The sequence below is a fragment of the Candida parapsilosis genome, contig 005504 (assembly GCF_000182765.1).
Source record: "Candida parapsilosis strain CDC317 annotated contig 005504".
Lineage (NCBI taxonomy): Eukaryota > Fungi > Ascomycota > Pichiomycetes > Serinales > Debaryomycetaceae > Lodderomyces > Lodderomyces parapsilosis.
This window is the reverse complement of record NW_023503277.1, coordinates 385,906-407,280: the sequence shown is the minus strand read 5'-3', so window position 1 is coordinate 407,280 and position 21,375 is coordinate 385,906. Positions and strand designations below refer to the sequence as shown.

The 21,375-nt window shown below is 39.6% G+C and overlaps 11 protein-coding genes across 11 annotated transcripts; 4 read left to right on the top strand and 7 right to left on the bottom strand. All coding sequences in view use genetic code 12, as the record gives it.

Annotated features, from left to right (window-relative positions):
• Positions 1–88: 88 nt before the first annotated feature.
• On the top strand, positions 89–784 carry CPAR2_601680 (uncharacterized protein; the record flags this gene model as incomplete). The annotated part of the gene is made up of 1 exon (XM_036807557.1): positions 89–784. One exon carries the CDS (start codon positions 89–91, stop codon positions 782–784), a length of 696 nt encoding a protein of 231 aa, XP_036662933.1.
• A 232-nt stretch (positions 785–1,016) lies between these two features.
• On the top strand, positions 1,017–2,063 carry CPAR2_601670 (uncharacterized protein; the record flags this gene model as incomplete). Its single annotated transcript, XM_036807546.1, has 1 exon — positions 1,017–2,063. The coding sequence occupies one exon, from the start codon at positions 1,017–1,019 to the stop codon at positions 2,061–2,063; it is 1,047 nt and encodes a 348-aa protein (XP_036662932.1).
• A 19-nt stretch (positions 2,064–2,082) lies between these two features.
• On the bottom strand, positions 2,083–3,054 carry SEC20 (Sec20p; the record flags this gene model as incomplete). The annotated part of the gene is made up of 1 exon (XM_036807534.1): positions 2,083–3,054. The coding sequence occupies one exon, from the start codon at positions 3,052–3,054 to the stop codon at positions 2,083–2,085; it is 972 nt and encodes a 323-aa protein (XP_036662931.1).
• Positions 3,055–3,224: 170 nt separating this feature from the next.
• On the top strand, positions 3,225–4,718 carry CPAR2_601650 (RNA exonuclease; the record flags this gene model as incomplete). The annotated part of the gene is made up of 1 exon (XM_036807523.1): positions 3,225–4,718. One exon carries the CDS (start codon positions 3,225–3,227, stop codon positions 4,716–4,718), a length of 1,494 nt encoding a protein of 497 aa, XP_036662930.1.
• A 14-nt stretch (positions 4,719–4,732) lies between these two features.
• Positions 4,733–5,566, bottom strand: MOB1 (Mob1p; the record flags this gene model as incomplete). The annotated part of the gene is made up of 1 exon (XM_036807512.1): positions 4,733–5,566. One exon carries the CDS (start codon positions 5,564–5,566, stop codon positions 4,733–4,735), a length of 834 nt encoding a protein of 277 aa, XP_036662929.1.
• Positions 5,567–5,939: 373 nt separating this feature from the next.
• NAB3 (Nab3p) lies at positions 5,940–8,483 on the top strand (the record flags this gene model as incomplete). The annotated part of the gene is made up of 1 exon (XM_036807501.1): positions 5,940–8,483. The coding sequence occupies one exon, from the start codon at positions 5,940–5,942 to the stop codon at positions 8,481–8,483; it is 2,544 nt and encodes an 847-aa protein (XP_036662928.1).
• A 143-nt stretch (positions 8,484–8,626) lies between these two features.
• Positions 8,627–10,249, bottom strand: CDC37 (Cdc37p; the record flags this gene model as incomplete). Its single annotated transcript, XM_036807490.1, has 1 exon — positions 8,627–10,249. The coding sequence occupies one exon, from the start codon at positions 10,247–10,249 to the stop codon at positions 8,627–8,629; it is 1,623 nt and encodes a 540-aa protein (XP_036662927.1).
• A 76-nt stretch (positions 10,250–10,325) lies between these two features.
• CPAR2_601610 (uncharacterized protein) lies at positions 10,326–10,685 on the bottom strand (the record flags this gene model as incomplete). Its single annotated transcript, XM_036807479.1, has 1 exon — positions 10,326–10,685. One exon carries the CDS (start codon positions 10,683–10,685, stop codon positions 10,326–10,328), a length of 360 nt encoding a protein of 119 aa, XP_036662926.1.
• Positions 10,686–11,225: 540 nt separating this feature from the next.
• On the bottom strand, positions 11,226–13,976 carry CPAR2_601600 (guanine nucleotide exchange factor; the record flags this gene model as incomplete). Its single annotated transcript, XM_036807468.1, has 1 exon — positions 11,226–13,976. The coding sequence occupies one exon, from the start codon at positions 13,974–13,976 to the stop codon at positions 11,226–11,228; it is 2,751 nt and encodes a 916-aa protein (XP_036662925.1).
• Positions 13,977–14,344: 368 nt separating this feature from the next.
• On the bottom strand, positions 14,345–18,439 carry TSM1 (Tsm1p; the record flags this gene model as incomplete). The annotated part of the gene is made up of 1 exon (XM_036807457.1): positions 14,345–18,439. The coding sequence occupies one exon, from the start codon at positions 18,437–18,439 to the stop codon at positions 14,345–14,347; it is 4,095 nt and encodes a 1,364-aa protein (XP_036662924.1).
• Positions 18,440–19,675: 1,236 nt separating this feature from the next.
• CPAR2_601580 (uncharacterized protein) lies at positions 19,676–21,205 on the bottom strand (the record flags this gene model as incomplete). The annotated part of the gene is made up of 1 exon (XM_036807446.1): positions 19,676–21,205. The coding sequence occupies one exon, from the start codon at positions 21,203–21,205 to the stop codon at positions 19,676–19,678; it is 1,530 nt and encodes a 509-aa protein (XP_036662923.1).
• Positions 21,206–21,375: the final 170 nt, after the last annotated feature.

Sequence of the window (21,375 nt, the reverse complement as noted above, 5' to 3'; positions counted from 1 at the left end):
ATTCCACACAGCACACCACACACAATTTTTTTTCGCTCCATTTTCTCTGTTTAAATCCTGGTTGCAAATCCATCAAAATGGGAGCAAGATGTCCATCACAGTCAGAGAAGAAAACACTTATTACCAACTTGAGTTCAACTACAACACGCCACCCTCTCCAATCGTCATTCCTGCACCCACCATTTTTCTCGACTTCAAAATACACTTTAATTCACACCTTTTGACAGTGGGCGATAATGAAGAGTTGGTGAGGGAAATAGCAACTAGTTTCTGGCCCTTTTGGGACTCTTGTCACTATGATACTTCCATCAACATATCTGAAGCATCTGAGTTTACATTTACGCTTGTTTGTAAAGACTCAGTATTCGAATTAAATGCGTTGCCAAAAATTGCATCCATAGAGATCAATTTATCTGTTTTGTCGATCGAGGAGATCCTTCTTCAAGATCTAATGATTGCTTTTGATTATCTAATGACATCTTGGTTTTTGAACGAGGAGCATAAACATCCTGCCATTTTTTCACCAACAGGTCGCCAATTTATCAAACTCAATTTATTTTGGTACAAAAAGATGTGTTTCGAAGTGTTGGGCGAGCACTTGACTGATCCTGAAACGGTGATTACAAAGTACATCGAAGTGGTTGGAACAAATTACACAATATTACCATTGATGGGCAATACTGATGTGGCAATTGATTACCCAAGAAGTGCCCGTGGGAAGAACTCTGTAATCAAATCATACCCCTTGCATTTGGTCAAGATAAACACTCTCGAGTCAAGTTGAAATGAAAATGCCATTCTCCCTAATTTCAGATCCCCCACTTTTCTCGACGGGGGATATTTTTCCGAATGCGTTGGGGGGAAAAAAGAAAAAAAAGTAAGCCACAATAATGCGAGGGGCGCGGCAGGCTTTTCATCTTACAAATTCTCCGAATTTAAATGGATCAAGATTTCCCTAAAAAACTTTAGAAAATAAATCTTCATCTTATTTAGCTATTAGCTATATTAATCCAGTCATGTCATCTCCACTCAATTTTGCTGTTGTCGGTACAGGAATTTTTGCCACTGACACTCACTTGCCAACTTTCCAGAAATTACAAAACTTTAAACCAGTTGCTGCTTATAACAGAACCAAATCAAAAGCGGAGACATTTGCTAAAAAAGCAGGCATTTCAGAAAACAAAGTCTATGATTCATTAGAAGATACATTCCAAGATCCAGAAGTTGACTTTGTCGATGTGTTATTGCCAGTACAATTCAATCTTGATGCAGTCAAATTAGCAATCGAAAACAAGAAACCAATTTGCTTTGAAAAGCCAATTGCAGCCAACTTAACCCAAGCCAAAGAGATTGTTCGTTTGAGTGAGGGGACTGACTTGCCAATATTGGTTTTGGAAAACTGGGCATACTTGAAAGCAATCAAAGTATTGAAGGAAGAAGTGCTCCCACAATTGGGCGAAATTGTTGCATTCACTTATAACGCCACTGGCCCATGGAATGATAACAACAAGTACTTGGCCACTGGATGGAGGCAAAAACCAGAACACATTGGTGGCTTTTTAAGTGATGGAGGTGTCCATCAATTGGCTTTATTGACTGAAGTTTTAGGCAATGTCAGATCCGTTAGTGGATTGACCAAACAATTGAGAGAGGAAAGCGGTACTGATGATGTTTTGTTTTCAACTTTCAACCTAAACTCTGGTGTGATTGGTACATTCACTTATGGTTCAGCTTTTGGTGCCACTGACAAATCTACCAGTTTCACAATTTACGGCAAAAACGGATCAGCAACCTATGATTGGTCTCCATCTTTAAGTAAACCAAAGATTGTATACCAAACAGGAACCAGTGGCCAAAATAAAAGCGAAAAGAAAACGATTGAAATTGATGAAGTTAACACTTTTGAACAGGAGTTTGAAAACTTTGCTGAAGCAATTGAGAAAAAGGACAAGAAATTGATCAAAGTGCCGCCAACCAAGGCTTTTCATCACTTGGCTATTGTTGCTGCGGCGCTAGAATCGTCAAAGAAAGATGGATCTAACGTCAATGTAGAATCACCTTAAAAATAGCTACTTAAGTCTATTATAGTTCGTCAGCTAACCTTGCAGATGTTGTAGTTATACCCGAAACGATCTCTTCTAAGGTCTCAGTAAATGAATCATCGGGCAAATCGGTTAAAATAGTAGAGACAACCGCAGCAGTTGTCGAGATAATGACACTAAGCGTGTCCACATCGACGTCTGTAGTTTTCACCCTAGACCCAGTACCCAAAATCCAATTGAAAATGTTGAATATTTTAAACAATGACCAAAACAAAATCTTTAGTGGTCTTCTCAACACCCTTCTATACAATACCCAACAGCAACATAGAATGAAGAATCCCATGCTAAGATATATTCTTTGTCGATCCTGCTTATCTTGTTTCTCAATAAACTTAATGATTCCCTTGGACTTGCTTAAAAGATCACCAAATTGAATAAAGCTCTCATTCAACTTTGCCAAATCTTTTGTTTGTTGATCTATGGCATCTATATTTAACTCGGATTGTAGAATCGTAGTTGATAGCATATCTCGAGACTTTTGCAATGAAGACGTGATTTTTGTATTCTGTTGGTTTATTTGTTGGGCAATTGAAGCCTCGGCTGTCTTTTTAGATGACCTGTTGGAAAATAGTTGGTCCCTTGTTGCTTGAAGTGTAGTTTCGTCGGTTACTTTATCGGTATTAGTGTCAATATCTGGGAGTACATTAAAATGCTTCAATCGATACTCTTGGATTTTCACTTGCTGCTCCTCATTGAGATGGAGCTGCACTTCTCTATACTTTTGTTTGAGCGACTTGTATTTCAATTCGTAGATACGGTAGTTTGTGTCTCCTCTCGAGATTGACTTCATAATACGTAAATAGTCTTTAAACTCAAGCAAGTTCTGATTAATGCGTGCACGAATTGTAGTTGCAGAATTGTCGTCATCTTGGCCATTCAAAGTCAGCAAAAGACCGTCAAAGTCAGCATATATGATTTTTTGAAGATGATCTAATCTTGCCTGTATATCCATGATCTTGTTGAGGTGAGGGGGGGGCAAAGTTAGATTGTTGCTAACGTGGGCCATCAAGAAAGGTCGCAAAAGTAAAGCCAACTCGCGTTGAAATTTAATATTTTCTTTTCCCTCTTTTTAGCAGTCATTGAAAATTTATGTGTTAATCATTTTCCCCTTTACTACAATCAATGACAAAACGAAAAGGAACAAAGAAACCAATTGACCCCTCTAAACTAACTCCACAATATATCGAAGAGCAACGCCGAATACGGAATGAAAGAAAAGAGCGTGAGAGATTGGAGAAGGAAGCTAAGGGTATATTTGACTCGCCTGAGCCAATTGAGGAGTTTATAAAGAGACCAATTTTGCAAGTACAGCCTCTGGATGATGATAAATTCAGTATTAAGATTATGTCATACAATATCCTAGCACAATGTCTTATACGTCGTGATTTATACCCCACCAATGGTAAAATACTCAAATGGTCACTTCGTTCAAGGATTTTACTTGAGGAATTGCGTTGGTACGACTCTGGTATACTATGCTTGCAAGAGTGTGACAAAGTACAGTATCTTCATTTTTGGCAAGAGAATTTGAAAATATTAGGTTACGATTCCAAATTTTATCGATACAATACCAAAAACCACGGATTAGTCATTGCATTCAAGCAAGATTGGTTTACGTGCAAACACCAATCGTTTATCAAGTATGATCAAGAATTAGAGTATGAACCAATCGAGCCAAGGCTACCTGATCCAAGAATTGTGACAAACAATGTCGGACTCATGTGTTTTTTGGAATTCAAACCATCTTTAGTGAAACAGTTTCCGTATTTGGCGGAAAGGAATGGTTTGATTATTGGCACAACTCATGCTTTTTGGCACCCCTTTGGAACTTTTGAACGCACGAGACAAATGTATATTCTTTTGCACAAGCTTAAAGAGTTTCAACGAGTTATGGCTGCGATAACAGGGAATAAGAAACTGTTTTATTCATTCTTCACTGGTGATTTGAACTGTGAGCCATTTGACGCACCTTATCTTGCAATGACGGAAAAGCCAATCAAGTTCACTGATCGAGCAAAAAATGTCTTGGGGTGCTCATTGAGCTACACGTTTTCGAAAGAGAGGGCTTTAGATAATGAACTGGGAGATGAGCCCGATGGAGATGACGAAGAATGCGATTCAGAGGACGATCAACCAGGCACTGAATCCCAAGAGACTGATCTGAATGCATCAGAGCCCCCCAGATTGAATAATCCTCTGGATCCAGAACCAGAACAGTTTCAAATCACAAAGGAGCAGGGTGACTTGATCCACCAACTCGAGGATGCTCACAATGGTATTGGCTTACGTGCTATATCCTTATACTCTGCTGGATATGCTATCGTGCATCCAGAAAACGCCACACAATTTCGCAACGAGCCAAGCTTTTCCAACTGGGTTGAAAAATGGAACGGCATGCTCGATTATATTTTGCTAATAGTACCATGGTCAAAAGATGATGACTACTCAAAGAACTGGGACTCGCATCGATCCCTTGAAAAATATAACATTAAACTAACAAAATTACTAAAACTACCAACCGCTGACGAAATGGGACCTCAACCAAATGGACAACCTCGATTGAACCAATACCCTTCTGACCATTTATGTATTATGGCCGAAATACAACTTTCATGAAAGTCATTTAATTTTTACCTACCTAACATTGTGTCAACCAAATCCTCCAAGGGTCCGTAATCTTTCCTTGTAATTAATATGAACTCATCGGCAAATAATACAAAATGTTTCAAACTAGTATTCAAATGACTTTGTAATCCCAACTCCGTGACTTCATGGAAATGGTGACAGTAAATATGGGCATAGATTCTGAACAATCTCTTGAAAATAGTTTTCACCAAGGTTGGGAACTGATGAGGAAATGGAGCACCAATCTTTGACGGGAAGATGTTATCATTATCAAAAAAATTTTGCACCCAATTCATTAAGTTTTCAATATACTCACAAGCTGGTAAAGACACTGGTTTCTTCGGTGATGAGACCATATTGGATCCATCATTAGTTGGGGTTGGGTTAGATTCCTGCCACAAATATTCATATTCTTCTGTTGCAATCATTCGAGGACAAGTCAAAGGAGAACAAAATTCGGTTATGGCACCATAAAGCATATTAATCTGGTTATAAAAATCAACCACATGTATGGCCAACCATTCATTCAAATCCTCATCTCGCGGTAATTTGACCGCCTGGATTAAAGCATTATCGGAACCTAACGTTTGCTCAGCATAATTTCGAATATCTTTGTGTGTAGTCACTGCTTGGCCGCCAGCAGGTAGTGTTTCTTTATTTATTGTTCTGTAAGAGTTGAATTGATACTGTTGTTGACTCTGGTTGGGCACCAGTGGCAGATCCTGAGGAAATGTTGAGTTGCTAACTGGTTGGGGACTTGATATTGGAGATGATTGTTTTAGCTTAAACCCCCTGGTGGATCGTAAGGTGTGAGTATTGAAATTTTGAAACAAAGCCATTCTTTTTATGCTTGATATAGTAGTAGTGGTCTGTATGAATTTATAAAGCTAGAGTGTAAAGACTATAGTTGATATGAGATTTCAAGACGTTTACTGAATTTTTGGAATTCTACAAAAACATTTGGAATGTTTTGATTTTCGCCGTTTTGGTCATTTTTTGATTTGAAGATATATAGACTTCCCAAAATAGTAACAATACGAAAAAGCGGTAAACAGTGCATAGATTCTAAGATTCATTTTGACACCGACACGACCGAAGTCACATGAAAAAAAAGTAGAAGCGAAAAAGGAATCGAATCTCACCACTCAAATTTGAAGAAAGAGTGAGAGAATATCAAGTGGTCTTTAACTGCATTGTACAGACAGATCAAGAATGGAAGTCAATCCCCACAATTTGCATCGTTCTACAGACGCTGAAAATAGCGACGCAGAATACGATCCCGCAAGTGGCTCCACTCCATTGCATGCCGAGACTGGTCTCAAGACGGAGGCTGCGTATGACTCTGATACTCTGCTGCTGCCACAACAAGAAGACCAAATGATTACTAATGACACGAAGAAATATCTGACAGAACAGGGTGGCTCAGCTGAAAAATATCAGGAAGAACTTGAAATTGTTGAACCGTGTACTGAGAACCAAGGTGAGCAAGGTGACCTTTCAAAACTGCAAATGAGCAATGATGATGACGATGATGGAAACAAACAAGCCGAATCGTTGATTCCTGAAGAATTGAACGCACACTATAACGATAACGATGACCAAAGTAAAGAACAAGCTGATGTTGCATCGAAAAGCAATGATGATATTTACGAGCCAGATATGCCAACTTCACGCTCAGAAATTTTGATACAAGGGCAAGTAGAAGACTCTAACAAGCTCGACAGCGAGAACTACAAACCTGAAGCATCAATTAACGATGAAGATGATTATGACCCCGAGCTAGATCAAAAGCCGGTTGGCCCACCTTCCTTGCCTAGCAGGCCTCCTACAGGATTACCTCCAAAACCGGCACAGACTGCCAAGTCAGTCCCATCCACAACTCTCATAAGCAATCAGGGAGAGATGGCAAAAGCGCTACGTGATGCATACAATGCGTTCATGCACAGCGACTTTACTAATGATCCAGAGTTTCTGCAATTGCCGCAAGAGGAACAAGTTAGGTCAATTCAAGAGCTTTTGAGTGAACGTGGAATTGATTTGAGTAAAATAAATTTTGATCAAGTTTATTCCTACAACAAACCTTTTAAGCAATTAAAAGATCCTATTCCTTTGGTGCCAGTCAGCGAGTTCTGTCGTCGTCCAAACATTACGGTGCCACTGACACCCGAGGAGGAGAAGGAATATGAGGAGTTTATTGAAAGGGAAAACTACTACATGAATCTACAAAATTGGGATGAATTTCCCGATAAGCTGAGATTGTTTGTTGGAAATTTGCCTGCAAACACTGTATCAAAACAAGATTTATTTCGGATTTTCAATAAATACGGAGAAGTTATTCAAATAGCCATCAAGGCTGGATATGGGTTTGTTCAGTTCCGGACTGGGGAAGCTTGTTTGGAATGTGTCAAGGGGGAGACAGATGTTCCTATACATAACAAAGTGTTGAGATTAGATGCTTCAAAACCACAGAAATCAAGAAGACCAGGCCATCCCGAGGTCAATAACCCCAATTTGAGCTCACGTGGAAGAGAAAGACCCAATGCAGAGGAGCCCGTTCCAAAAAGAAGAAAGGGTGATTTTGATTGTATTGTTTACACTACCGGGAAATCTTCAGTATTTTTCATAAGACAAGTCAAGAAGGCGTTTGCTAAATGTCAGGTGCTGATTGAAACTGAGGATGTGACGCAAAAGAACATCAACGAAGTGCTTAGTGAAGCCGCATATGCAGGATATTTAGGCGCTTGCGTCATTAAAGAGCATAAAGTTGATGTTCAAACCTATGAAGAGCAACCTAATGGTGGAATAAAGTTTGATGAATATGCTGATATTGACCCGGAAGAAGCAGCTGAAGTCATGTCCAAGGCAAAGCTCAATAAATATGGCGGTAATCCTCCACCGTACTATCCTCCGGATACCAACTACTTTGAAAATGTACAAGATAGGGGCAACAGGCAGCACGATCGTGATAGAAATAGAGGAAATTTTGGTCGCAATAATAGAAGGGGTAAGGGAAAACATGGACATCAAAACAATCCTGGGTATGTCCACAACAACTACGATCGTCATAGAAATAACTACACACAGCAACTGTGGCCAAACTTGAGTCAACAACAACTGTTCTTGCCACATCAGCAACAACCTTACGGCCAAATCCCTCAAACTCAATTTTCTCAATTTAGCCAACTGCCTCAAACTCAGGGCCAGTTCACCCCCTCCCCATACGGATTTCAACAACCTCACCAACAACCAGTTTACAACCAGTATAGTTCCCCGCAGCCACCATCGTTGAACCTTAACCAACCAAATCTTGCCCAGGCATTGCAATCTCTTAACGCAGACCAAGTGCAAAGCATGATTAATCTTTTGCAGCAACAGCAACAACCAGTACAGCAAGGAATGCCATCTCCTCCTCCATTTTCTTTGCAAAATCATAATCCAGTTGTTTCCAGGCCAGCACAAGGATCAGCCCATGTACCGGCACCAGCTGCATACGGACAACCGCCCCCTTTAAACTACGGTGATCGGGGAGGTGGAAGACGAGACCAAAGCCACGGATTGAGGAGTCGTCCTTATGGCAATGTTCCACAGCCTCATCAGAATCCTTCTCTCCTGACAAACGCTAATCAATCAGATAACAGCGCGAGAGCATTACTTTCCCAATTACAAGCAGGGACTTATAACCAAGGGCCCAACTCTCAACAGCCAGGTTCAAATAGCGCCCTCATGGAAACATTACGTAAATTGGCCAGAAGATAAGCTTATGAAAAAGAGATAATTCACCTCTTTGTACTTCTTATAAGCCGTGTAAAGAAAACATAAACACTCACTATTCAATTTATGTGACCTAACTCATTTACAATTTCTTTTTCCAATCCTTTTTATTTGTTGGCTATTCTGGATTAGTCAACGATGTTGCTAGAATCTGCTATTCCCAGGTCATGTAGTTCCTGTTCATGTTCATTTTCATTGAACTCTTTTTTCAACTCCTCAAACTCTTTTTCATCTTCCAAGTAGCCATTGATTCCAATGACGCCACATTCGTTGAATATTTCCAAAATCTTTTCCGCGTCTTCCACCTTCAACTTGGCAAATTCTTTATTAACTTCGTCCAAACTTTGGGTTTTGATTGCAGTTTGGAACTCAGCAGGTAATTTCGAACTGAAAATTTCATACTCCTTAGTTCCTTCTTCAGGGATATTGACAGTCAACGTTGTGTTGTCATCTAATGCCCTCAATTGAATTAGTGCCTCTTCATTGTTGTTCGCATTGTTTTCTTGTTCTTCTTTAATCACTTTGCATCTTTGTATAATGTGATTGACAGTATTTGTAAACTCGTCGTTGAAAAATTGTTTCACTTTTTCTTCGTTTTGAAACTTTGTAAACAACAACTTGATAGCCCGAATTGTGTCCTCTCGAGAGGTACTATTGCCCTTGATTTGAGCAACATACTGCAAAAGCAATGATTGGTGAACAATACGCTTGGTAGTGTTGGTGTCTCCATTCAATTGCGCATCGAACGCCAACATAATCAAAGCATCTTTTTGCGATTCTGTGCATATTTTAGTATGCTTGATCAAGTAGTCGGCGGATTCGGATAAGTTCTTGGGATCAATTGTACCAAATTTGTCAGTTTCAGGCATAAGGTCAATGGAATCCAATAATGCTTTTTCAATTTCTTCCCCATCTGCTTGAGTAACCGCAGGAGAAGCAACCGTTCCCTTTGTAGTGCCAACAGGTTTTGTAGTGGGTGGTTTGATAGCTTCCTTTTTCTCACTTTCGATCTCACCGATCTTTGCTTTCACTTTGCCTATTTCATCGTTCTCCTCGGGTTTGTCCTTATTCAAAAACGATCGATCAAAACCCGTGTGAAGATCATCACTAACGATAAGTTGCGCTTTCTGATTCAATAAATCATCCAACTTGACAGTTTGTTTACTCAACACATCGTCGATTTTTGCCCTATGCTCCTTAAGGTAATTCACCAACTTGTCTCCATTGGTTTTGGCATCGGGGTGATCCTCTTTTATTTGGATAAATAAATCTTCAATCATTTCATTATACGCAGGTGTATTTTCGATCTCCTCTTTATCGAATTTCAAATCTTGTAATCCCTTTCTCAATGTGTCACCCTTGGATGCAATCAACTTTTCATAATCAAATTTCTCATGTGGATCAAACTTTGCATTCAACGTTGACATGACCAATTCGTTATTTAACATCTGTTCAGGACTTAACAGTTCGAGTAGATAGTCAACCCTTTCATTCAATTTCGCGTACATTGTCAATTGCACGAGGATTGACTTGATCTCTATATTCCGTTGCATCCTTTTCTCATGAATATCCCTCTGCTTCCATCTGATAAAAGATTTCTTATCCACGTTTGGGTGTACCTCAACATCCGAGTCATCAGAAATCTCAATCTTATCCCATTTAGAGTAGTCTATTGGCATGTTGAATGAATGTTTAATTGTAGGTGTGTGCAAATCGATGTGATTTGTCAAGATCAATTTGTGGTCCCTCATTTTCCAGAGTTTTCGATCTGGTGTGTCGAATGACCTACAAGTTTTTGCGACATACAATTTTATTTATGAAATCTATTTAAGCAGTACCATTAGGTCTCAAACCTGTAAAGAATGCCAATCCGTAACCTGTTGTTTCAAAAGTAATAGTAGTACCTTTCGGAAAATAGAAGACGTCACCTGGAGAAACGGAAACTTTGTGCCCTGTTTCATCAGTTAATGTGTATTCTCCCTCAACCTCCAAGATGATTTTCATTTCATCATAATCATACTTGTACACTAACGGCTCGCCCTTTTCTTGTCTATAGAAACCAGCAGATATTTGCTTATCCTTCGGAGCATCAGAAGTGAAAACGTCACCCAAAAAGGAGTTGTTGCCAGGAGATGGAATTTGTGGGGGTTTAGCCTGTTGTGCTTCAGCAGCCGGTTTGTATTGCATGGGCATGATTGGTGAATATGTAATTCTAAGGGTGGTGAGTGCTACGTAATAGATAACGAAGTGCCCAATTCAGACAAGATTGTTTCCTCAACAGGGGCGATCTAGATAGTATTTATATCATAAATAGAACTTGAGATATTGAATCCATGTGTGGAGTATTTTGACCTAATTGGGTATAAATATCCTTCTTGCAGTTGAGCGACAAATTTTTGTCGTTTTCAGAATCATCATACCCTTCGATAAGAGTTTGTTGTTATCATTTATTGACACTTATTTATATGTCATATTTACTCTGATGACTGCCCGTACTACATGTAAACTTTTGGTTTTTGATTCACTTATGTGTTTTCAACCTTTAGAGCCCAAAAGCATAGTCTCGATTTAGTAAAAAAATCCCTGTGACACAAAACCGAGAAATTTACTTTACACAAGAGCTTCACAAATCAACTACAAGAAAAGCGTAGACCCCCCTATATTGATGCAAATTATTCTGTAGACTACTACATGCGTAAATAAAACCGATCTAAGAAGTCGCATAATTTATTCATCCTCCACTAAAGGTAGGCATGCGTCAATACATACGTCAACGTCACCCTTGTTCAAGAATATAATATCCTTCAAAATGTTAGTATCCAAAGTAGGGAAAACGTCTTTGAGGATATCATATGCAGCTTTCATTTGCTCCGAGTCAATCTCATCTTCCATAGGGGCCTCAGGTTGATATTGATTGTTAGAACGGTGCCGTTCATTACTAACAGGATGGGAGGAAGCGCGCAGTGATTTTCTTGGAGGCAACGCAGGAGGTGGGGGGGAGCTAACGGGAGATGGTGCTCCCTCCCTTCCACTGCGTGTATTTGTCTCATGTGTATTTGTGTTTTGGGGCAGCGGTGATAAAAATTGAGAAATTGATTTAGTCAACAACTCCGCACTTGAGAACAAAACATTGGATGGAGACAAGTTGGCGGCTCCAGTATGGGATGATTCCTCGATATTCAAAGGGCCAGTCTGAACATGTCGCGGTTGTGGCTGTGATAGTTTTCGTTTCGGGGTAGGTGGTCTCTGCTCCGAATTTTCACGTTGCTGTTGTAACTCCTGACGCTTTAATTCGATCTTTTGAAGTTTTTCCATTTCTTGCCTCTTTTGTTCTTCTTTAAGTTTATTCTGAGCTTCCCATGCTTCCATATGTGCCTCGTACTCTTCATCGCTTATTGTTAAATCATCTTTAGTCATGTTTTGAATAAAGCTAATTGCTCCTTCAATCGAAGAGAGGTAGTAGCTTGTTTCTCCATGCGAGAGCCACTCTTTACTTCGAAAGCTTTCAATGTAATGAATGTTGCTTATCAAATGCTCCGTCTTTGCTTTGATAATGACTAGAATCAACAAGGGAATAAATGAATCTGCATTAGTTTCCTTATGACTAATCTTTAAATAACTGAAAATTATTTTACATGAATTCAAAATGCAAATTATTTTATCCCTTGGGGCCCTATAGTTGTTGATCTTGTTCAATTTTGTAGTTGCGTAATCCAAAAAGTCTTGACCATCTTTTAAACTCACAGAACTTAAGTGAGTCATGTCAATATCAAAATGCGATCCATTTACCCAACTGTACTTCTCCAACTGCATAGAAAAGTTTTTATCTTGAATCAAATCGTCAGTATAAGACCCCGGTATATAAACTGGCGAAACATTCTTCAAAACTTCTGGAGGGAAACACAAATCATAAAGTCGGTTCATCAATAGCTTTTCCAAACCTTCACGTGAATTTTCCAAGTCTATACTATCCATGGAAGCAAACGGCTCATAGAGCTTAAACTTTTCATGTATGAAACCTTTGAAATCCTCAATGATTGAAATTCTCTGCTCAGCAGAAAACGAGTTCACTTGCTTGATATAAGAGCCAAGAAATGACCTCAAATATCGAACAATTGGATCTGCTGACTTTTTTCGTATCTGGAGCAAAAACGTTTGGAAATCAAAGGATTTGTGCGACTCTTGGTGTTGTTCTGTTGGATTTACCTTGTATTTGATGTTTAGGTGCGTCTTCCCCACGGGGCTGTCGGGCTGGGAAGAACCTATGTCTTTAGTATCGATCTTTATATCATCAATTCCTTTGCATTCGGTTTCACTTCCAGTGATATCACCCAAGGGTGTTTTTGATGGCGATGTGGCCACCGACGGCAATTGGGATGTTGATGATGCGTACAGAACTGAATCACTTCCTGCTCTACTATTACGATCATTCTCATCCTCGTCAACCAATGACCGGTCACCTCGGGATTCAACATCAGAATTGAGTTTGTCATGATATTCCTCGGTTGTGCCTGAGCCCATGTCCACTAATTGATCATTGATAAACAGCTTGTCCACGTCGCTTACTTGCTCGTGATCAGATTGTTCTTTTTCTTCTTCATCCTCCTCTTTCATAGGCTCTACGGGATTGGATGTTTCTAGTTTATCCTTTTCCTCCCTGATGGGTTCAGCTTGTTGCAGTTTACCTTCTTCCATTGAAGGGTCTTGGCTATTCGAAACAACTGACAGAGACGCTTCCTCCGGAGGAAAATATGGTTGTATGGTCATCATCAAATGAGCGGTATTGCTCATCTTTTCCACAGTCAATGTTGGCCCATCTTTATCCTTTTCAGTCACGGATGCTGTCTCTTTACTAGTATCGCCATCGTCCAGTTCCATTTTCTCTAATTTGTGTTCAGTGTCGTGTTCTTCCTCGACTGTTCTCTTTTCCGCACTAATCTCGTCTTTATTCAAATCGATTAAATCATTTGAGGTCTCTGGTTTATCACCAGAACTCGAATGGGACCCACGTTCACCCTTGATGTCGAATTTGTCAAACAACCCGATCAAATCTGTCTTTGACTTACCTTTTGTGTGAACATTCTTTGCTTCATTGTCAATGGTAACAACTGCTGGTGCAGTAAGCGTTGGACTAAGACCTAATTTTGTGCTTGGCGGTGAAGCTATGAATGGCAAATGGTCAACTGTCTGGTTGTCTGAGTCAGCTTGGGCAGTTGTGGAATGCAGTGGAGTGGCTTTGTGGATTGGCGACTTCTGTGGACTTGCGGTTGCATCCGCCAGCGACAGAACTTTTGCCAAATCGTTGTTACTTTCGGCTGAGGAGGAGGAGGAAGGCTGTAGATTTATGGGTTCGGTAGCATTACTATTACTACCCTTTGACGAAGATGTAACTGACTTTGAAAATGTGGTGTTTGTATTGCTGGTTGAAGTTGTGGGAGTTGACTTTGACACATTGAAGGCAAGATTATTGAAGGACATGTTGCATGGATAAGGGAGGGCTTCAGTGTTCTGCAGCAACGTTTGAATGATGGGTAGAAGATCCTTAACTTTCAGGGATTCAACTATATTTAGCCGATGAATTTGACGCACAGACACACTCAATTTGCATTTTCTTACTCTTTTTTCTTTTTTCCTTTTTTCGGGTTTTTGAGTAAACAATAGATAGAGAGATTAAAGCAAGTACTCGGGGCACACATTTTCTGAGACTAAGAAAGCACAAAAGTTTATCGATCTACAAGTCGTTATGGTTTGTGTGTTGATAATGTAGTACAGCTATAATGTTACATGATATAAAATGTCGTCAACTAAAAGTACGGCCGATAGATGGGCAACACTCAACTCAGATGTCATACACCTCTTTGTGCATCTTGCGGAAGTTTCTTAAGATTGATTTTGACGATTGTTCCCTCTATGGTTACCAATGATTGTGGATGAGCAGTAATCAGTTTGGTGGCAATGGTTTTCAATACTTGACTGGGTAATTTGATCAGAATTTGGGAATGCGAAAGACTGAATTTTACCAAAGACGATGATGCAGGATGATTATTAGAGTGAGCTGATCTTTCATGAAGTTTCTCCTGTTGTAATTTGAAGGATATCTTTAAGGACGGCTTCGGTCTAACATTTTCTTCAGGTCTGTGGAGTTTTCGATTCGTTGGATGACCCAGTGGCTTACGTGATACCAACTGAATTTTAAACCTACCCTCTCTTCTCAAGACAACTTGGCCATCTCCCAAGTTTTTCGCAACAACCTTTCTTTTGAATTCGGAAATTGGCAAACTTGGCACAGGTAGCTTTACCAAAAGTGTATCCTGCTCTTCATAAAGAATTTCTGCCATTAAAAACAAGTTTCGTTTGACGTAATTGCTTAGCAAGGTTGTGTGTAAAAACGTCCAAAAAACGTGCTTCAAGCTTTCGATATTCGAATAATCACGCCTCAACAAATCAATGGCCCCCTTCAAAGTAGCTCTTGCGTGCAAGTCGTGTCTGGCTTTCATGTCAGAATTAGTTCCCTCATCAATAATGATCATATTCGGTTGTGCCCCACTGAGTCTGTCGCTCTCTCTCACTATTTCATCGGCAGGTATAAAATTCCCTTGAAGTGTAATCATCGTGATTGCTTCAAGTAGGACACCAACTAGTTTTCTGGTGTACAACGGACGATGAAAGTTTAATAGACATACTTTTAGAAAGTACTCAAGAATCGGTATTGATCGAAAATCACTTAGTAGCAAGAGACCCTTGAATGCTTCTGCCCGTAGATCCATAGGGTATCTGTCCACTGTTGCCATCATCATCTCTTCTAATGAAAGGGAAATTGCTCCACATAACGCTATCTGAACCCTCGACTTGAAACAAGTAATTTGAAGGATTCTTTGATACGATGGTCTCCACTCATCAAGCTTTTGTATCCTTGTAATCTCAACGTCAACTTTAAGAGCGAATTCAAGATTGTTTCCTTCCACAGTGTTCTTATGCCATCCACTAATGGCACTAACCGTCAACGCTTTGATGAGATCGGATAAGTACAATGTGTCTTGATAATCATTCATTGAATTATCGTTGTACTTCAACAAGTTGAACAATAGCCCCTGAACCTCGGCCGGAACCCGACCATCATTGTCTGTGATTTTGCACAAAATCCCAGGAATTGCTTTCTGAATTAAAAACGATCTGAAATCACCAAAATCGTTAGATTTAGGTATTGAGCTGTCAGGGAAACAATACATGTATTTATATGCCTTGATTAAGTACTTCATCCCAATGTAATTATTTGACTCATTTGAGCAGCTGGCGAGTGCTTCCGCAGCAGCGATCCTAATACGGTAAAAATACCTCTCGTCTAATAATGTTCGCACTAGAGCTGTGCAGTAGATTATTGAAGGCTTTTCAAGATTTCCAAAGTATCGCAAGGCATCAAATTGTGCCTCCACGTCCCTATCATAAACGAGCTGTGATCCATACATAAAATCGGGTTGCAATACTTCTATCTTGGCAATCCACTCGAAATCGATATCACCTCGTATCCACTCAAAAGGCTCTGTACTCAATGAATCCTCATCCCTGCTTTCCCAGTCTCTCAAATACCACGTTCTTTTTTCCTCTTCAGTGGTTAAAATGTCACCAAATTGGTTGAAATTCAACCCCGGATCAACCCCCTCATCTTTCTTTCTGATCTTACGAACTTTTTTTGACAACAGTATATCGATTGTGGTTTTCATCTCCTTAATATGGATGATATGCTCGTACGGGGTACCATCAGACTCATGAACCCTAATGTTCATAGGACCAGTGAACACATTCTGCCTTTGCGATAAAGGCTCCTTGTTGAGGAAGCATATTGCATCATCTATAAAAGATTTCACATTCAATTGTACGTTTTTGTTTTCATGATGTTGCACCTGCCTTATAGTTAATTCAATCATACCTTTTTTCTTATTAAAACGCTGACTGATTTTGAAACTAGGAGCACCAGAACCAAATACCCATTGCTTGAAAAAACTGTCCAACTTATTACGATTTACTTTTTCACAAACGTATTGAAAATGATCGGTGCTTAATGTTCCATTGGGTAGATCTCCGGATAAGGCTTGCAAAAAGAGCTTGGGAATAACCCTTGATAACCCAAATGACTTATCTGACTTTGTCATTCTGTTGTCTAATATGAAAAACACAATCGGAGATTTCAACTTGATGAATTCCAAATCAAAATCCGACACAGGAAATTTCAAAAAGGGATGAGCTATAGGTCTTTTGTCAACATCCTGCTCCACTATCCGATGCACAAGTTCCTTGATTTTGAATCTAAACTCATTGGTTCCCATTAGCTTTTGAATAAAAGTTATAGCCATAAAGCCAGCAATACCAATTGTACACCATATATCATCGAATGAGTGAGGTGCAATGTTGATACCCGACCACTGAGAGGCTATACTAGTCAATAAAACATCCGTGGAGGTGAACATAGGTTCAATCAAATCAGGCGGATAAAGCAATTCAGTGGACAAGATTGACAAGCCCGCAAAACCACCACTTTTCACCGGTGAAAATTTCACAAATGCAATCACATACGAACTGAATGGGTACGAGCCGAATTCACTCAGGAAATAACTCAATGCCTTGCTAGCAACAAGACAGGTGTTTCTGGCTAGTTCAATATCTTGTGGTAAAGCATATATGGTCACCAGAGAGTTCAAACTATCCTTTTCGTTGTATTCGTCATCATTGTCGATATTGATAAAGTCCTCACCATCAACTGCTTGTGATTCATCACTTAAAACAATGCTTTCGAAAAATCCCAACGCCCAACCAATATGGTGGGCTGACACAGGGTTAAAGATTGACCACGAAACCACCTTTTTCGATAAATCAATGGGGTGCGGAGCTTCCTTAACATTATTTGTATCCGATGAACAAACAATCAAGTCAGGATTCCCTTCGTCGTCTTCATCATCATCTGCCTTTTCGTTGTCAAGTTCGTTTACGCCATCGGAAATTGATGTTTTGGTACGCTTTTGATAAGCAAAAGCCTCTTTTGAACCAATGATCCTTGGATTACCGATATCCTTCAATGTGCGTGGGACACTCACCTCTAATGACCATGTACATCGGCTATTGAAATCATCAAGACATGGAACCCAGGAGGAAGTGGATACATTGTACTCTGAATTGGTCGTATATGCGTGCCATAGTTTTTTTTCAATATCGTCATTGGTGACAAAGTTTATGCCATTTTTTGGATTCCTTAGCTCGTAAACGATTTTGATTTGAATTGGTTTGTATACTTCAGTGAATGTGTGTTTTGATCTCAAATGTGACGGAGTCATGGTATTTGGTTGACTCCCATGTGGTGTTGTGATCGAGTCGATATCAGTGGGCTCGAATTTAATGTTTTCCGGTAGTATGATCTTTAACTCCTGTGTTCCGTGACCAGAATTATCAATGAGTTCTTCATTTTCGGTTGTATAACGTTCGTTGAATATATAATTCAATTTCCTCTTGATAAAGTGATGTTGATGTATGCCAAACTTGTCGGAATATAAATCAAGCATATTAATTTTATTATTCTTGATAGATTTATCGATGATGGATGGGTCATTAATAAACAACATGTCATCGTAGATATAACTTGAATTTGGTGACCCATTTATGAAAACTTCCTTTATTCTTAATTCTCGGCAATCCAACTTGACAACCTTTAGACTAGTCGACAACGGTATCACGCTGAGCTCAGTGACACCCTCAATCGAGTTTGAAAATAGATCCACATCAATGCTTACTTTTTGATGGCCAATTTTGAAAAGTTGCTGCTTAGCGAAATGAAACGGACTCAAAGATCGTCCCCCGGCTGATTTGGGCTTGGGCGTATATTGCAGTAGCCCATCCATGAATCTGGGTGTGCCCGTATGAGAAACAAAGTCGTTTGGAATGGCCGAGGGCATTACGCACCTGCTGGATATGTGTTAAAGGGAGGAAGGGGTGATGACTATTACTCAAACCTCTGGCTTAACGAAAACAAACTAAAGGTTGTTTATTTTTCATTGGCGTCGCATTAAATAGGTCGTGTGCGTGTTAACACAAACAGGTACATACAAAACTTTCTCGTAACAATTGCTCCAAATGCACTTTTTTTTCAACAACCACACAAACTCGCCATTCACATGAGACTTGAGCAGAAGTGTATAGAGATCTGATTGTAGGTTGACATTGTGTAGTAAAAGACCAATCATGTAGCTCCACAATTGAATAGCGAGCATGAGAAGTGAGCCAACTCGTCGATCACATCTATAAAAGGGTTGTTCACATCAGTAACTTAGCCAGCTATCGTGCGAGAATCTATTGTGATGGCAAATGCAGCTGCTGATTTCTTTGTTACGTGGTACTGAGATGATGCTCCATATTATTGAACTGACTGTACTTCATCTTGTAAAACACCAACCCACTCACTATTTTTCACTTAAACTCATAAGTCATCACTGATTAGTAGTTGAGGTTCCGTTACCTTGTACTATGTGTTAAGAATGCACGTGTTTTATAACACACCAAAAATTTGGCAGCCAAGTAGATTAAAAAATAAAAAACGTATTTGTGTTGCAAGTATAAATAGTCCTACAAAATGTCCAGCAATAAATCAAGCAAGTTTTGCCTTTTTCCCAAACTACGAGTCTTAGCTAGTTTCCAAGTACACCACAACAAGCGTCCTTCAGAATTTATTGTTCTTGATATGTGCCAGTATAACCAATCAGTGAGCGACAATCAACAAGATGGCCAAAGATATAGCGTCCTTATTCCTAGCTAAAAACTTTCTTCACTTGAAACAATAGAAAACGATTCCTTCTTTATTACCATTTTTATACAGACTATCAGCTGCTAAAAAGTCCAGCTGTCCTTGAATCCTTTTGATTCGAGTTGACAGGTTGGCTCAACAGAACACTTTAATTCTATTCTTGGGAGAATACTAGTGGTTGATAGAATGCAATTGGTCTCTTTGATGACCTATCATATTTGAATTTTGGGTGTTGCAATAAAGATTTTGGAAACGTAATGATGCTCATCGCACCATTATAAAAGTATAACTGAACAAAAACCTATCTTAATTGTCTCATAATAGGCTTGCAAAACTCCAATTGCTCAAACATAGCTCCAATACAGCAATAAAGCTGATATCAAAAGTGCTACTAAACTGGTTGACTGATAAAGTCGTACTTGTTTGCTTTTAAAGCCCACTCACATTGAATATTCTCGATACCAATGTTCAAAGTAGGAAATGCCACAATCTCTCCGTCTTGAAATAAGGCTGGCAACGTATCAAGTCTTTGGTCAATGATGATCGAACCATTCTCCTTCAAGTATTTCCTAACAATCGGGTAATCAAATTTGTGGAAATAAGGCTTTACAACACAAGTGGCTTCCCCATGCAAAGTGCTAAATCGCAACCAAAACCTTTTATCGAAAAGGTGCCACTGAGACCAGTGCTCATTGACATGCACGTTAAGAAAACACAGTTTCAATTCTTTTCGAGTCAATGGAGTTCGGAAAATCTTTATTTCCATTTGAGAAGCGTGTGCATTGTTCGTCACCTCAAAAATTAAATTCATACACGAGAGCTTTGTTACACCAGACCTTGAACATTTTGCAACCTGTTCCAATTTTGGCAAAAGACCCCGCTCCAACTTTGCATATGCCCAGTGGTAATGATTCAAAGTCGAATATGGGTACAATTTCTGATAGAGAAACTTGCTTGTGATAATTTTGTTGTACCCACCCAAGCAATGCTTTGGAAGTTGTAATTTGAGTAGTCCCATCGCAGGGAACTCTAAATACCAACGTTGTTGAACAAGTTGATGATGTAGCCTATGTGCTTTCAACTCAAACTTTTGTGCAAAGTCTGCGCATTCCTGCTGTGACTTTACTAGTTCATCCTTTGCGATTGACTTGTATCGAACCGAAGGGTGGTTAACAACGCCCCCATCTCCTTGGTTTAGTTGCGAGTAGCAACTGTCCAACATTTGTGGTAACGCCTTTCCAAACAAGTATCTCAAATAATTTCGTCGAGTTAATTTTGTATCATTGTTTGTTGGATCAACCACATATGGGATATTATTTGATTGGCAAGTGGATAATATTGCCTTCTTCTCGAATCCGAGAAGCGGCCGTACTAGCATTACTGAGGCCAGATTTGTTTGTTCCGATGGGCTGAGGTCTCTGCTCAACGGAATATTTGAAAATCTTCTTGTGCAAGCAAGACCAAAGATTGATGAGTTTCCTTGAAGTCGTTGAACAAATGTCTCCACTTGATCATCACAATGATGCCCGAGCACCACAGTTGAAATGCCAAGGGTATTGCATACTGATCTAATGGCTTCGTACCTCTTGGTCCGTGCCACCTCTTCGAAATTGGCAATTGTCGTGGGATCAACACTGTATTGCAACTTGTGAATGATATGATTCACATTCCATTGATTCATCCATTGTGATATTTGTTTCGCTTCGATGTCAGAGTTTGACCGATAATTGTGATCTATGGTGATGGCGTGTATCTCCAAGTCATTATGGGGCATGTATGCTTTATATTTTTGCAATAGCCACACTAGTAGCATGGAATCAGGACCACCTGATAACCCAACTGCAATTTTGGTGGGAGCACCTTTCGAGCCAAAACAATGTTGAAGAGCCAGTTTAAAACATTGGACCGTGATATTCTTCATCTAATTGTGTGCCCACTTCATATGACTCAAAGACCCCCCTCTTTGGTACAGATTCAAATGGCTAATGGGTTTCAAGCAAAAGAGATCTTAATGAGACGCCGAAAAAAAATAAAAAGAAAAAAAAAAACAATTTTACGATTCTCAAGGTGAGGAACAAAAATTTTTCAGAT